The 14,031-nt window shown below is 38.0% G+C and overlaps 1 protein-coding gene across 7 annotated transcripts in view; it reads right to left on the bottom strand.

Moving 5' to 3' along the window:
* st8sia4 (ST8 alpha-N-acetyl-neuraminide alpha-2,8-sialyltransferase 4) overlaps positions 1-14,031 on the bottom strand; it is a 72,801-nt gene that overhangs the window by 47,385 nt on the left and 11,385 nt on the right. For all 7 annotated transcript variants that reach the window (XR_006314569.2, XR_015760925.1, XR_015760924.1 and 4 more), the window contains exon 3: positions 3,236-3,493. Coding sequence is in view for 2 of the 7 variants with exons in the window: in XM_043709956.2 (XP_043565891.1) it covers positions 3,236-3,493 (258 nt within the window). In the remaining 5 variants the exon portion in view is untranslated. The remainder of the gene's footprint in view (positions 1-3,235; positions 3,494-14,031) is intronic.

Below are 14,031 nucleotides of genomic sequence, written 5' to 3'. Positions count from 1 at the left end.
TTTTTTTAAAGCTGTTCAGATTCCTAAGAGCCAGGTTTAAACATTAAGTTAGTAAGTAGAATATCTTACACGTACCAAGTGACAGGTAGGTTGACTGCCCCAAAATGGACCATGCAAAATGTATTTTGTGTGTAAACTTCACATCATTTGTAAATTGGTGAAGGGTTCTTGAGCTCCTCTCTGCATGCACGTGTGAATAAACCATTCTATTTTGGACTCGAACTGCGAAAAGCATTGACTCTGTTACTTAATGCTGCCCATTGGGCCTTTCACAAAGGCTGTAGCACTGCAGCAACACTGCCAAGACCCTGCAGTCTCAGGCAAGCAATCATCTGGCTGTCTTCATGGATAAGATGGCAGCTATCAGGGGGAGCCATGTCCAGCACTTTTAGAGTTTACTGAATATGCAAATTGATCCACCCTACGCTTAGTTCCTCAGCATAACAGGGGATCCTGAACACACTCTTGTTACTCCTACCTCACTCAGAGACAGGGCAGTCCCATCAGGCAGCCAACACACAGAGATTCCACACCTCCCCCCACCCCACAACCTGAAGAAGTCTCCTCCCAGCATACTCCAGAGATGGCCAGACATTCCACTGGGAGTTCAAGCCAAGGAGGGAGCACAGCAGTTGTTCCTTGGATAGTGAGTTTCAGCCTCTAGCTGAGTAAGTGAAATTCCAAACATTCACCTTCCCTTCCTGGTAGCCCTCTCCATCAATCCCAGTGATGTTACACTTCCCTAACACCACACTCAACTTATCTCTCGGAGTCTGCATCTACTCACTTTACCCTTTGACCCAGGCATATGAGGTGAACATGTCATGTCTGGTAGTGCACTGATCCACTCATGGAAGCCAACGAGTGCTGCTCACTGTTGATAACCTCACTCCCACATGGCCCCTCTCCCTCCTGTGTTCTGTTATCTCCCACAACATTTAGTTGAGTTGCCCTCTTTGGTCCTGTCAGCACCCCTATCCCATCATTCAGCCCCCACTCCATATCATTAATCACTCCAACAGGTAAGAAAGTTATTCAGTCATTGATAATAGTGCTGGTTCCCTGTAAGAGGAGCTCACCTCTTTCCACTTGGTGGCAAGTTTTCTCATTATAACAAATATTTTTTCTTCAGATAATTGTCCAATTCTCTCCAGAAGGCCATAACTGAGGCTGCCTTCACCACATCTATAGGAACTGCATTCCAGATCCTCACCACCCATTGCTTCAAAACATTTTTCTTCATGTCACTGTTCCTCCTTTCACCAATCACCTTAAATTGACAACCTCTCATTCACAATTCTCCCATCAATGGGAACAGTTTGTTTCCTATTTGCTCTGTCCAGACAACTCATGTTATTGAACACTTTGATTAAATCTCCTCTGAATCTTTTTTTTGCCAAGGAGTATAGCTGTAAATTCTCCAGTCTATTCACCTCACTGCTGGAAATATTCTTTCAAGCTTCTCCATACCCTTTTTGCCTCTTTCCTAAAATGTGTATCCAGAACTGGAGATGTACTTCAGTTGAGCCACATAGTGTTTTGGATAGGTTTATCATAACTTCCCTGTTTTTTATACTCTATTTCCCTATTTATTAGGCCCAGGATCTTAATTAATTGAGGTGCCCTGCTACCTTCACTGATCTATACACACATAACTCCCTGTAATCTAGCACCCATTTTAGAATTAGACCCTTGAGTCCTGATGAAGGGTCCTGCCCAAATGGTCCACTCTCCTGCTCCTCTGATGCTGCATGACCTGCTGTGCTTTCTCCAGCTCCACATTTTACTAACTCAGAATTACATCCTTTAGCTTGTTTTGCCTTTGTTCCATTTTTGTACCAAAATGTATCACTTCACAATTTAGTGCCATAAATTTTAGTAAGTTAATTCATTGTTAGAGACCTTATCAACAGTACAGACTGTTTGCTTACCCAATGCAACGTTTGCTAATCTAGCCTTAATGAAGGGGAAATAGAACAAAACAGAGCATAGCTAAATACTGCACCAGTAGTTTTTACTTGCATTACTCCTTTTTTGTTAATAATAATGAAAAATAGATATTAACAAATTGTTGTAACTTTTCCCCAAGTGATGAATAATTGCTCTCAGTTAAAGTTAATTCATGTTTAAATTTCCATGCAACATGCCTGTTTTTTATTCTCTGTATTAGATACAGCATTTTCCTTTATCAAACCTATAATTTCTCAGAAAACATCAAATCCATATTTTGCGAGAAGAGCACATTTACATCCTTTTGTTAGTTTTTACATATCAAAGGCATAAACAATGGTACCATCTTTACCATGCTCGTTAAACTCTTTCCAACATTTTTACCTTTACATAAAAATGATAATCAATCTGGGCACAATACTCCGAAATTTTTACTGAGCCCTTCATTACAAAAAACATTTTAATCATCACTGATTTCTTTCCATTGACCTCATTTTTTTTAGACATCTGTTTGCATCCTAAGCTGCAGCCAGGATTGAAGGCTTGGTCTCTCACCATAATGGTACAGTTAAAATCAGGAATTCGACATGTAGGTGACAGTCTGGCTTTATACCACTATGTGGCTTGGTCTACAAAATCTAGAATGGTTTATCCTAATGTCCTGTGTAGTGTTTTGTAATGAGGTCAACCAGGTGAGCCTCAGAGAGTATGAGTTTTCTGATTGGGTTGTTAATCTGGTCCAATCAGGCAGCCCTGGCTGACAGATAAGAAGTGTCAGAGGTTATGTTCGCTCTGACAGACTCACTCTGAGGAAGCCAGACTAGGGTCAAGTACTAGACATGTGTAACTAAAGGGCAATTAGGTAATGGGATACCAACCTCTATGGAGTTATTTCACCCTCTGTATTTGGAGTAAGCAGACACAAGGACTTTATGTATTCTGCTCTTAAGACTCAATAACGTCCTTCAAGCATTATGCTTTAATGTTACTCTATTCCAAATGTTACTCCACAAAGAAAGCACAAATATACATTGCTTTCTTTATAAGGCTCCTCTTCTGTTGAAATTTCGTTCAATTGGGAAATTTGAAAAATTGAATTTGAAGAAAGGACTTCTTTGAGAGAAAGTGGTTGTCTCTCTTATACATTGGACCTGATTTTAAACCATTCAAATATGATAAAAGTACAAAGAATTAAAATAGTGTTCAAGCCAAAGGTAGACTCATGCTTTAGAAAACCACTGTTAATTGAAAAGATGGTGAGATCCTACTATAGAGAGGGTCCTACCTTATTATAAATTCATGACTGTCAATCTCCTTCCCACATCCACTACCCAGAAGAATCCCAGAATTTCCAACAACTGCACAAGTACTGAATCGCTTGTTCTTCATCGGGGACACTTCAGGGAGAAGCCTGTGCAAATTGTGAGAGATGTTGAGGGTTCGACGCCTGTCCAGCACATAATGAATTATATCTCCTGGTTTCAAACTGCTTTTCACCACTGATATATCTCTCTCAGCATCTAAAAAGCGAAGGATATCCTTCCTGCATTGGAAGAAGTGACATTCAGTCAAAATGATAAATTACTCAGAAACCGTACTTTACACATTTTGTGGACTAAGGCAACATAACAAAAAAAAGAATAAAATGCATTTTTCTCTCAATATGAGGGAATAGGACTGCTGGAAACATTCTCTCCATTATAATAAATTTTCAAATAGACTAAAATGATCATAAGGGCCCTTCAAAACAATGATCAATTCAAACATGAAACACTGTGTGCATTACTGGGCTCCTCACCAGAGCCATGGAGAAGCTCCATTTGGTAATCAATAGTGAGGATTCTGAGTCACAGGGAGTAGATACAGCAACTTCTTTTTTTTTAAACTTTGAAGGCATGGGGGTGGAATATGATTAGAGGTTTTCAAAAATGACAAAAATGCATGGACGAGATAAACATAACTTATTTTCCTTGGTACATCGGTGAAAATAAGTTGACACAATCTTAAGCTGAGAGACAAAGGAGAAAATTTGAAGAAACCTGTCCATGCAGTGTGTTATGAAGTATACATATTGTAGTGGTGATGGTCACAACTAAATTGAATGCGAGAGTCAAAAAGATACCAGACTAATTATTAAATAGAAAATATAAAATAATACGATTTGACTACTTTTGAGAATTCAACAAATGGGACTGCATGTGGAGTAAGCAGACACAAGGACTTTATGTATTCTGCTCTTAAGGCTCAATAACATTCTTCAAACATTATGCTTTAATGTTTAATCAAAAACTGTGTGCGTATAACTGACTCAGGAAAGGTAAACTAGCACAAACATGTGAAAAACGATGGTCTGCTCCTTCTGATCCTGTAAGATCCAAATGTACACTGTACATTATTACAATGCATTGAAAAACCATTCATTGTTTACAGTTTTGTCTTTGAAATAAAGAATTCACAATATCACTTAACATGCCATCTTCTTGGACGTGAAGGAGTTTTTCTTGTCACAGATTTGCACTTGCAGAATTTTAGGTATTATTTTCAAACAACACTGTCAACATAGTAAGTTCCTTGGAAAACACTTTGCTTTATACATAAATAGGAATTGCAAAGACATAGTAAGTGGTGCTATTAAATCACTGGTCTCATCTGCCATACATTTTTTAAAAGAATAATACTTTGAATAACAATTACAATCAAAGCTGAAAAACTGTGTTCAAAATGTTCATATAATGGATATTGTATCTGCTGCATTTCTGAATTTATGACATATAGCTGTATAAACAGAATTTTCAGAATGAAACGTTACAGTGAGCCACAAAACAGTTCACTAGCACTGCTGTCCAAGCAGACAAATATTTTATTTCAATAGCATCCTACTTCAGTTGTAGGATCCTGTTGCTGTTTCCAGTGGGTGCAACACGTATTATTAAAGGAATTGGCAGAGGCTTAAATTGAAACAGCATAGGAGGTTTTCTGAATTTTTTTTTAGTGAGTTCAAAATGCTTTTCTTGGAGTCACAATGACTGGATAATTTTCTATCAATTCTTCTGTGGCCCACTTTCCAGACTGCCTCTCCCCATTTCTAGAATGACTATCCAGTTCAGCTGCATGGGGGACGATACAGTTTCCCCACACCTGGCCATGCCCCCACCCTTCCCCGATCTATGAAGTACTGTCACTATGAATTCGGTTGTACACCTCACTGATGCCAAAAGGGCAAGTGGAGCAAAGTCAGCATCCACCAAAATAATCTCTAAGTCAGTATCTTGAGTTGTAACCTATTTTATATATAATATATAATAGCATCCAATTTCAGATGTCCGACTGAAAAGAATGAAAATTATATGTGAAAATCAAAGAAGAGTGTTATTGGTGAGTTATTCTTGTCTCTTATTCCAATACTTCCTGGGAACAGGTCACCAGTCTGGGCCAATGAAAACTCGATGTGGTCAGAAAGAAACATCCTCAAAAAACTGCACCCTGCTACTGTTGTGGGCTTTTAAAATCGATAACGTAGCATTTTCTCAAAATTCTCCACATTAAACAATGCACCCCTCAGAATTGCTTTTGAATGAGTTGGGATCTCAAATTGCTTAGAAATTTCAGGGAAATGAATGGAAAAGATTCCTAAATTTAAAATTTCTTGCAATCTTGTTATACAAGTTATACCATCTCCGCTTATTTCTTATTTATCTCTAACATTCTTCCTTGAAATAACTGAACATATTATCAGCTCATATAAGTCAAACTCTTGTAAGATATGAGTGGCATGCCATTTCCATTAAATTCAATTTTGTGTCTCATATTATTGTGGAGTATCACACTCAATTGACAAATCTGCAATAGCAGCATATAATTTTGGGATATCACAAGTTTAAATATTTTCTAATCATATTTACTTAGAAATTAACATGTCAGTCACATGACAGTGCTAGTGTAGAGAAATAGTAGCCTTAGTAGACCTTAAAGTCATCCTGTCACCCAATTAATGTGAAAACCTTGACTCTTAAAAACCATAATTACTATCGCTTTCAACATTTTCTGCTCTCCAATACTCTTATTTTTTGATATTTTAAAATTTTAAATGAGAATTGTAATACTGGAAAGGAGTAATCTTCAGCACAAACAGAATTCTAAAAGAAAATTATATATTTTGCGACATGAAGAGAATTTTTAGAAATCAGATTCGGTCAAGAAAATATATTTTATCAAACCACACAGCAAGGTATAAGTTGTTGATCACAGCCACAACTAGAATCCAGTTCTATTTGCCTCTCTTTGCTGCTAGTTTGGACTTGCATTCGCTAGAGTCCAGAATTTAAGAGAGTTAAGATAATTGTGTAATAAAAAGTCAAGGGCCAATTTTCAAATTTACACACTTGGTTCCTGAATTTTAAGTTCATCGAGTTAAACAAGGCTCTGTGGTAAATGACAATCCAAGTTGGAACTATCTGAATTGGGTACATGTCCTGATTAACCCCTTTCAACTTCAGGTGCAGAGTGCCTGGACTCAAGGACAAGTATCTGGGTGTATTGAATCCAATCACTCTCTACTTGAAGCAAAAGAGCCAGTCAAAAGTATTACCTCCTTCCTGATAGTATTTAATTAAACTTTAATATCACCAAATACCTTAAGGGTCCAAGTCTTACTTTTCATTAATTATTCCCCCATAAACAGGGGAATAGGTTTTGGACTATTTTTTTCCTTGATATACAGAACTAAATGACATAACTTAAGTTTTTTAAACACTTAAACATGTATTAAAATAAATCATGCAATTCAGTGTTGATATCAACAGCATAAATCATAAAACTAGATTAAGCCCAGAAAAATAAGATCCAAAATTGAAACTTTAACTGTAAAAGACCTAACATTTGTCAAGGAAATGGTTAGCCAATAAATGTTAAAGTAAGGCATTTATTTCCCAAGTGTGTGTGTGAGACTTATTGGTCTGACCTTTCACACAGATGGAGATGCTCTCCATTTTTAAAGAAATGGTGATGGAGACAAAATCCGAAGTCCTGCAGGTGAGGGGTTAGATATTGGCTCATCTTTGGTGAATGGGGGTCATTTGCACACTTGTGCTTTGTAGGGACTGACTCAGTAAGTTCTGGTTTTGTTAATGGGATTTCCAAAACATGACTTGTGTACTTTAAGCCTGATGTATAAGAAGATCAAAAATTGCTTGATTCTGTGATAAGCTAAGAAACCTTTTCATGAGGTAAGAAACCATTTTGAAAAGGGTCCCATGATCTCTTCGGAGGAGGTCATATACTCTTTGGTGAAGATAAAGTGTACGTTGTACTTTGGGAAAGGTCAAGTGCCCTTTGGGATTGTTAAAATAGATGTGAATATGCATAATAAGTGCACAAATGCATCAGACTGTCAAACTCATTGGAACTGTCCTTATAGACATCAATCTCTTAAGGCATTTAAATCTGCTACTTAAATATTTGAAAAAACTGCCTACAGTCCCTAAAAAAAACACTTACTATTTTACAGTCTGTTGACATAAGACTGCAGGCTATTATTATAGGATTAATGTTGTGTGAAATTTTACAAACTTTTATTATTACAATAGATATTACAAAATCAGTTTGGTTCACATTTCCAAGGGGTTATACACTTTGAACTTTAGACAATGAATTAAAATGTTTTTTTTAAATAAGGAATTAAAGAAAGTATAATACAATGAAGTTATTTTTATCAATGAGTGGTATTTTTTAAACAGTGAGTTTAACAATAAATAAATAAGAACTTTATTTAACCTGATTATGGGTCCTGAGATCTACCTAGGGTGTAAAACTGAGTTGGCATGGTAAGTGAAGGGTGGTGGGATGGGAAGGGGACATTAACTAGTTTGAACTGACACTAAGTTAGAGACTATTAAAAAACATGGGGGGAGTGGTAGGGGTATGGAGGGACATTGGTTAGCATAGAGGGTATAAGGGGCCATGGGGATGGGCAGTCATTCATGGGCTTATATGAAAGGTGTATAGAGACATTGGAGTGGGTAAGGGAATAGATGGAACATGAAGAGTATGTAGGGGGTTGTTTTAATTATCAGTTTGCAATGTTTGTTCATGTACAAGTATAAGGGAAATAATCATCAATACATTTATTTTGATGCATGTAGTGTCTTATCAATGTAGTCACAACTGCTGTAAAGTGAGTCAGCCAGTTGCTTGACAGCTAGTATTGACTCTTGTGAACAATGTTTACAATAAACTCCATTTTTAACCTCCTGTATTGTTCTTAATGTATTTTAAAAATTTATATTCCTTCACAATTTCCGCTAGAAACTAACACTATTAAATTGAATACACAATGAGAGAAGAATGAAAGGCCTATTTATCTAAATGAGAAAGATTTTCTTAAGGGATTGGACACAGGAGGTGAATAAACTGGGAACTTCAAAGTTCTCCCAAGGGTTTAATGCAAAATCTGTTATGTGAAGGTACATCTGAAGTGAGATACTGTCCCAAGCAAGTGTGCGTGACTGGAAATTTGGTATACTGTGGGAGTTGAACTGGTCAAGTCTTATTTTTATTCTTTCCTTTAAGTTCAGTAGTCTAGTTAAAAGGTTAACAAGGTAGCTAACTCAACTGACTGAGGGACAGTTAACAGTCAATCACTCGTATCGTGGATAGAGCCTCAATAGGTGGTGATTACTATTGAAGTTTAACAACTGAGTCATTTCAGACAACCCCAGCTCTATATAAAAATTGTTAAAAGTGCATGTTCAGTAGAAGGCATATCACGAACAAGCAAAATAAAGAAAATTTTGCACACCATGGGAGTCCAGTATACATGGGAATTGATGTTTTCTGCATTTTTTTTTCAATCATAGTAGTTTGAAAAGTTTTTTTTTAACAGGATAAATTGAACCCCAGGATCAAGAACCCCAGCACATAACAAAGAGGGACATTACAGAAAACTGTAAGTTCATTCGTTGGCAATAGTTGCTAGCTTGACTTTTTTGGAGTGATTGTAATGAGGTCAGCCAGGTGTAGCTCATAGAAAATGAGTTCTGTAATCTGGTCTAATCAGGGAGCCCTGGCTGACAGATAAGAACACGAGTGCCACAGGGTCTATTCACTCTGAGGAAGCTGGATCAGTGTCGAAATCTCTCCATGTGTAAAGAAAGGTGATTTGGTGGCAGGATACCAGCCTCTGTGGAGCTATATCACTTTTATTATAATTAATTTTTAGATTAAAGGTAGCAAGGAGAAATATTTTACAGATTAAAAATGAAAACTCTAGTCAAAAATTAAAAAAAACACAAATTAAAAACTAAGTAAATAGAGATTCAAGTACAGTCAATGTGTTGTACCTGCGTGATGTGGGAGCTGGTGGACCTCACTGTCGTTCACAGAGACTACATCTGTAGCAAATCTTGGTTGCTTAAGGAACTCTGGCTCAGAGTTGATGAGTTGGAACACATCAGCGAGCAGTAAAGTTACCTGGTCAATGTGTTTCAGTTAGATTAACTACATCAAGTTCAGGTGATCAGGGACAGGAGGAAGTGGCTATGAGGTAGGTCGGCAGAGGGATCCAGGAGATGGTGCTTCAGGAATCACATTTCTTGAGCTTGTCTAAGAGAATTGAGATTCTTGCTCCCTGTGTGGATGAGGGTAAGGGCTGTAGGCGGAAGAAGCAAACTGACCATAAGCACAGAGCCAGGATGGAAGGCTGTGTTGTCTGCCTGAACCTGGGTTCAACATATCTCATCTGGTCTGCAGAGAAACTTGGAATGGGGCAGGCAGGGGTGTGAGGACAAGGTGCAGTAGTGGTGATCCACATGGGTACCAATGATATGGTGGAAAGAGGGAAGAGGTGTTGCTAAGGAAATATGAGCAGCTAGGGGCGAAATTAAAAAGCAGAACCAAAAAGGGTCATAATCTCCAGATTACTACCTGAGTGATGAGCTAATTCACAAAGGGCCATTAAATTAAAGAGGTAAACGTGTGGCTCAAAAATTGGTCTGTGAGAAATGGGTTCAAATTCATGGGACACTGGCACCTCTGCTAGGAACGGAGGGAGTTATTCAGATGGAATGGGCTCCACATGAATTATGTTGGGACCAGGGTCCTGGTCAATCATATAAATAGGGCTGTGGATGGGACGTTAAACTAAAAAATATTGAGAGGAAGGGTGTCCAGTTGTGTGAAAAATTTGAAGATTAAAGTTAAAGAAGAAGATGAGAGTACAGATTAGTGTTGCATCTGATAGCTACCAGAAAAGGATAAGAAGACTCAGATTGTGTGAATGTCACATTTCACAAGCAAATCATACTAGAGCAGGGAAATTTGATGACAGAACAAAGTTAAAGGATTTCTCCCTGAATGTATGAAGCATTGGGAATAAAATTTGTGACTTAGCAGCACAATTAGAGACAACTGTGTATGATTTGGTAGAGATTACTTAGATGTGGTTGCAGGGAGGTCCGGTTTTGGAACTGAATATCCAAGGTTACTCAATATTTTGGAAGAATATGGAGGAAGGAGAAAGAGATGGTATAGCTTTGTTAGTGAAGGAGCAAATTAATTCTGTAGTGAAAAAATTTATCAGCACTGGAGATCAATACACAGTGCAGTCTGTATAAGTAAGAAATAGCGAGGGAAAAATGTCCCTGGTGGGTGTAATCTATAGGTCCCCAAGGAGTAGTCCTGCAAAGGGGCACAATATAAACCAGAAAATATTGGTGGCTTGTAAGAAAGATACAGTCATAATTATGGGTGATTTTTAACATGCATATCAACTAAATTAATCAAATTGACAACGGCAGTCTCAGTGGAGAGCTCATTGAATGTGGAGATTGTTTGTTTCTTGGAGCAATATGTTAGAGAACCAACCAGGGCGTAGGCTACTCCTGGATTTGGTGTTGTGTAATGGGGTGGGATTAATTAATGATTTCATAGTAAAAGATTCTCAAGGGGAGAGTGGTCATAGCATGCTAGAATTTCACATTCCTTTGGAGGATGAGAAACTCAAGTCCCACACTAATGTTCTGGAGTTAAACAAAATTACACAGGCATGAGGACAGATCTGGCCTCATGGGGGTAAGGTAGGATTAACCATGGCTAATCAAGGACGTTTAAGATAAAATTAAAACCAAAACCAGGGCATACCATATTGCCCAGATGAGTGGTAAGCTGAAAGAGTTAAAGATCAACAAAAGAATATTAAAACCATTACAACAAAGAACAAAGGTAAGTTGTGAAAGAAAACAAATTCTAAGCAAAGGTTTCTAAGTATATAAAAGGGAAGAAGGAAGCTAAAGTGAATGTTGGTCCCTTGGAGGACAAGAGTAGGAAGTTAATAGCAGGGAATGCAGAAATAGCAGTCACTAAATTAATATTTTGCTTCAGTTTTCATGGTGAAGAACAATAGTACCATCCCAAAAGTAACGAGGTAATGGTGAGGTTATAGAAAGGAAGGAACTTGAACAATCATCATAACCAATGAAAAGGTATTAAGCAAAGTATTGCGATAGAAGGCAAATGAGACCCATGGGTTGATGGCTGACATTCTATCATCTTCGAGGAGGTGGCAGCAAAGATTGTGGACCATTGGTTATAATATTCCAAAACTGTCTGGATGCAGGAATGGTTCCAGTGGTTTGGAAAAATGCAAATTTGAAAAGGAAAGGAGGCAGAAAGTAGGAAACTACAAACTATTTAATTCAGGATGTGCCATTGCAAAATTGTTGAAATCCATTAAGAAAGAATAACAGGGTATTTGGAAAGTCAAAATACAATCCACAGATTTCAACATGGCTTTATGAAGGGAAATCATGTTTGACTAAGTTGATAGCATTTTTTGAAGAATGAATGAGCAAGGCAGCTTTGGGGGATCCTATAAGTGTAGTGTGTCTGGACTTCCAGAAGGCATTTAATAAGGTACTGCATTAAAGGTTAATAAGCAAGGTAACATCATATGGGTTGGTATAATTTATTCATTTGGATAGAGAATTGACTAATCAACAGAAAGCAGAGAGTTAGGATTAATGTCTTTTTTTTTTCTGGTTGGCCAGATGTAACTATGGGGTGCCATAGGCTTCAATCACTGGGGACACAAATATTTATAGTCCAGGGATAGAAGGTGCTAGGCCAAATTTGGAGATGACACGAAAATACCTCGGGACAAAAGTTGAAATTTACAAATGGATATGGATAAGCTGCGTAAATGGGCCAAAGATGAATTTTAACATGGATAAGTGTGAGTTTATCCATCTTGTTTGGACAAAGTCAGAAGTCACACAATGCCAGGTTATGGTTTAACAGGTTTATTTGAAATCTCAAGCTTTCAAAGTACTGCTTCTTTGTCAGTTGAAGACTTCACTTGATGAAGGAGCAGTGCTCCAAAAGCTTGCGATTTCAAATAAACCTGTTGGACTATAGCCTGGTGTCATGTGACTTCTGATTTTGTCCACCACAGTCCAACACCAGCACCTCCACATTTTGGGTGCAGGAATAGGAAGGCAACTTATTATCTAAATGGAGAGAAAATGTAAAATGCATTGATGCATTCTTAAGTCCTCATGCATGAATCATAGAAAACTAGTATGCAGTACAGCAGGTAATAAGCTAATGCAATTTTGGTATTTATTGCTAAAGGAATAGAGAAAAAACATAGGAAAGTATTAGCAAAGGTGCACCCAGTGTATTGTGGATAATTTTGATCCCCTTAGTGAAGGAGAGATGTAGTTGCACTAGAGGCAGTTCAGAGGAGGTTCACTAAATTGGATCCAGAGATGAGGAGTTTGTCTTGTGAAGAGAAATTGAGCTGTTAGGCCTATACTCTCTAAAGTTTAAAAGAATGAGAGAGATCTAGGTGGGGTATATAGGTGCTAAAGGGGATTGACTAAGTAGCCGTAGAAACGATGTTTCCTGTTGTGGGGTAATGTAGAATGCATGCGTGTGCGCGTGCATGTACGTTATACCGACTCTCTGCTTTCTGTTGGTTAGTCAATTCTCTATCCAAATGAATAAATTACCCCAATTCATATGATCTTACCTTACTTATTAACATTTTCTGCAGTACCTTATTAAAGTTTTAGGATGGGAATAGCAGATTTAAAACTGATGAGGAGAAACTACATCTCTCACACATTCATGAATCTGTGGAATTCACCACCCCACACTATGGTTAATGCCTGGACATTGAGTAAATTTAAGGAAAAAAAAGAAATATTTTTAATCAGTAATTGGCTGAAGTGTTATGGTGAACAAGCAGGAAAGTGGAGCTGAGGCAGAGATAAGATCAGCCATGACCTTACCAAATGGTGCAACAGGCTGACTTGCCTTCTCCTGTTTCTAGTTCTTAGAGTTATAGAATCATACAGCACAATGCATGTCGACCTGACAGTCCAATTTGACCTAGTCCCATTTGCCAGCATTTGGCCTATACCCCTCTAAACCCTTTCTATTCAGGTACCCATCCAGATGCCTTTTAAGTGTTGTTGTTATATCCATTTGCACCACTTTCTCTGGCAGTTCATTCCATACAAGTACCAACCTCTGTGTGAAAACGTTATCCCTGGGGTCCTTTTCCCTCTCATCTATGCCCTCTAGTTTTGGACAACCCCATTCGAGGAAAAGATCTTGGCCATTCACTGTATTCATTTCCCTCATGATTTTATGAACCTCTATAACGTTACCTCTCAGCCCCTGACACTCCAGGGGAAAAAAAGCTCCAGCCAAGCAGCCTCTTCCTACAACTCAAACTTTCCCATCTTGGCAACATCCTTGTAAATCTTTTCTGCATCCTCTCAAGTTTAACAACATCCTTCCTATAGAAGAGTGACAAGAATTGTATGCAGTATACTAAAAGTGGTCTCACCAATGTCCTGTACAGCCGCAATAGGACATCCCAATTCCTATACTCAATGTTCTGACCAATGAAGGCAAGCATGCCAAATGCCTTCTTCCACTCTGTCTATCTGTGACTCCACTTTTAAGGAACTATGCATGTTCTTATGACCCCTACTGAAAAGTAAAGAGGTATAGGATGAGGGCTAACTGTAATGCTGCCCAAAATCAAATATCTACCAAGTGCTACTATCTCGTTTTATA

Source organism: Chiloscyllium plagiosum, unplaced genomic scaffold, assembly GCF_037043375.1.
Source record: "Chiloscyllium plagiosum isolate Xiang-an unplaced genomic scaffold, Cpla_swu_hap1 HiC_scaffold_2, whole genome shotgun sequence".
NCBI lineage: Eukaryota > Metazoa > Chordata > Chondrichthyes > Orectolobiformes > Hemiscylliidae > Chiloscyllium > Chiloscyllium plagiosum.
Note: the sequence above shows the minus strand (reverse complement) of the source record. Positions and strands in the feature narration are given on the sequence as shown.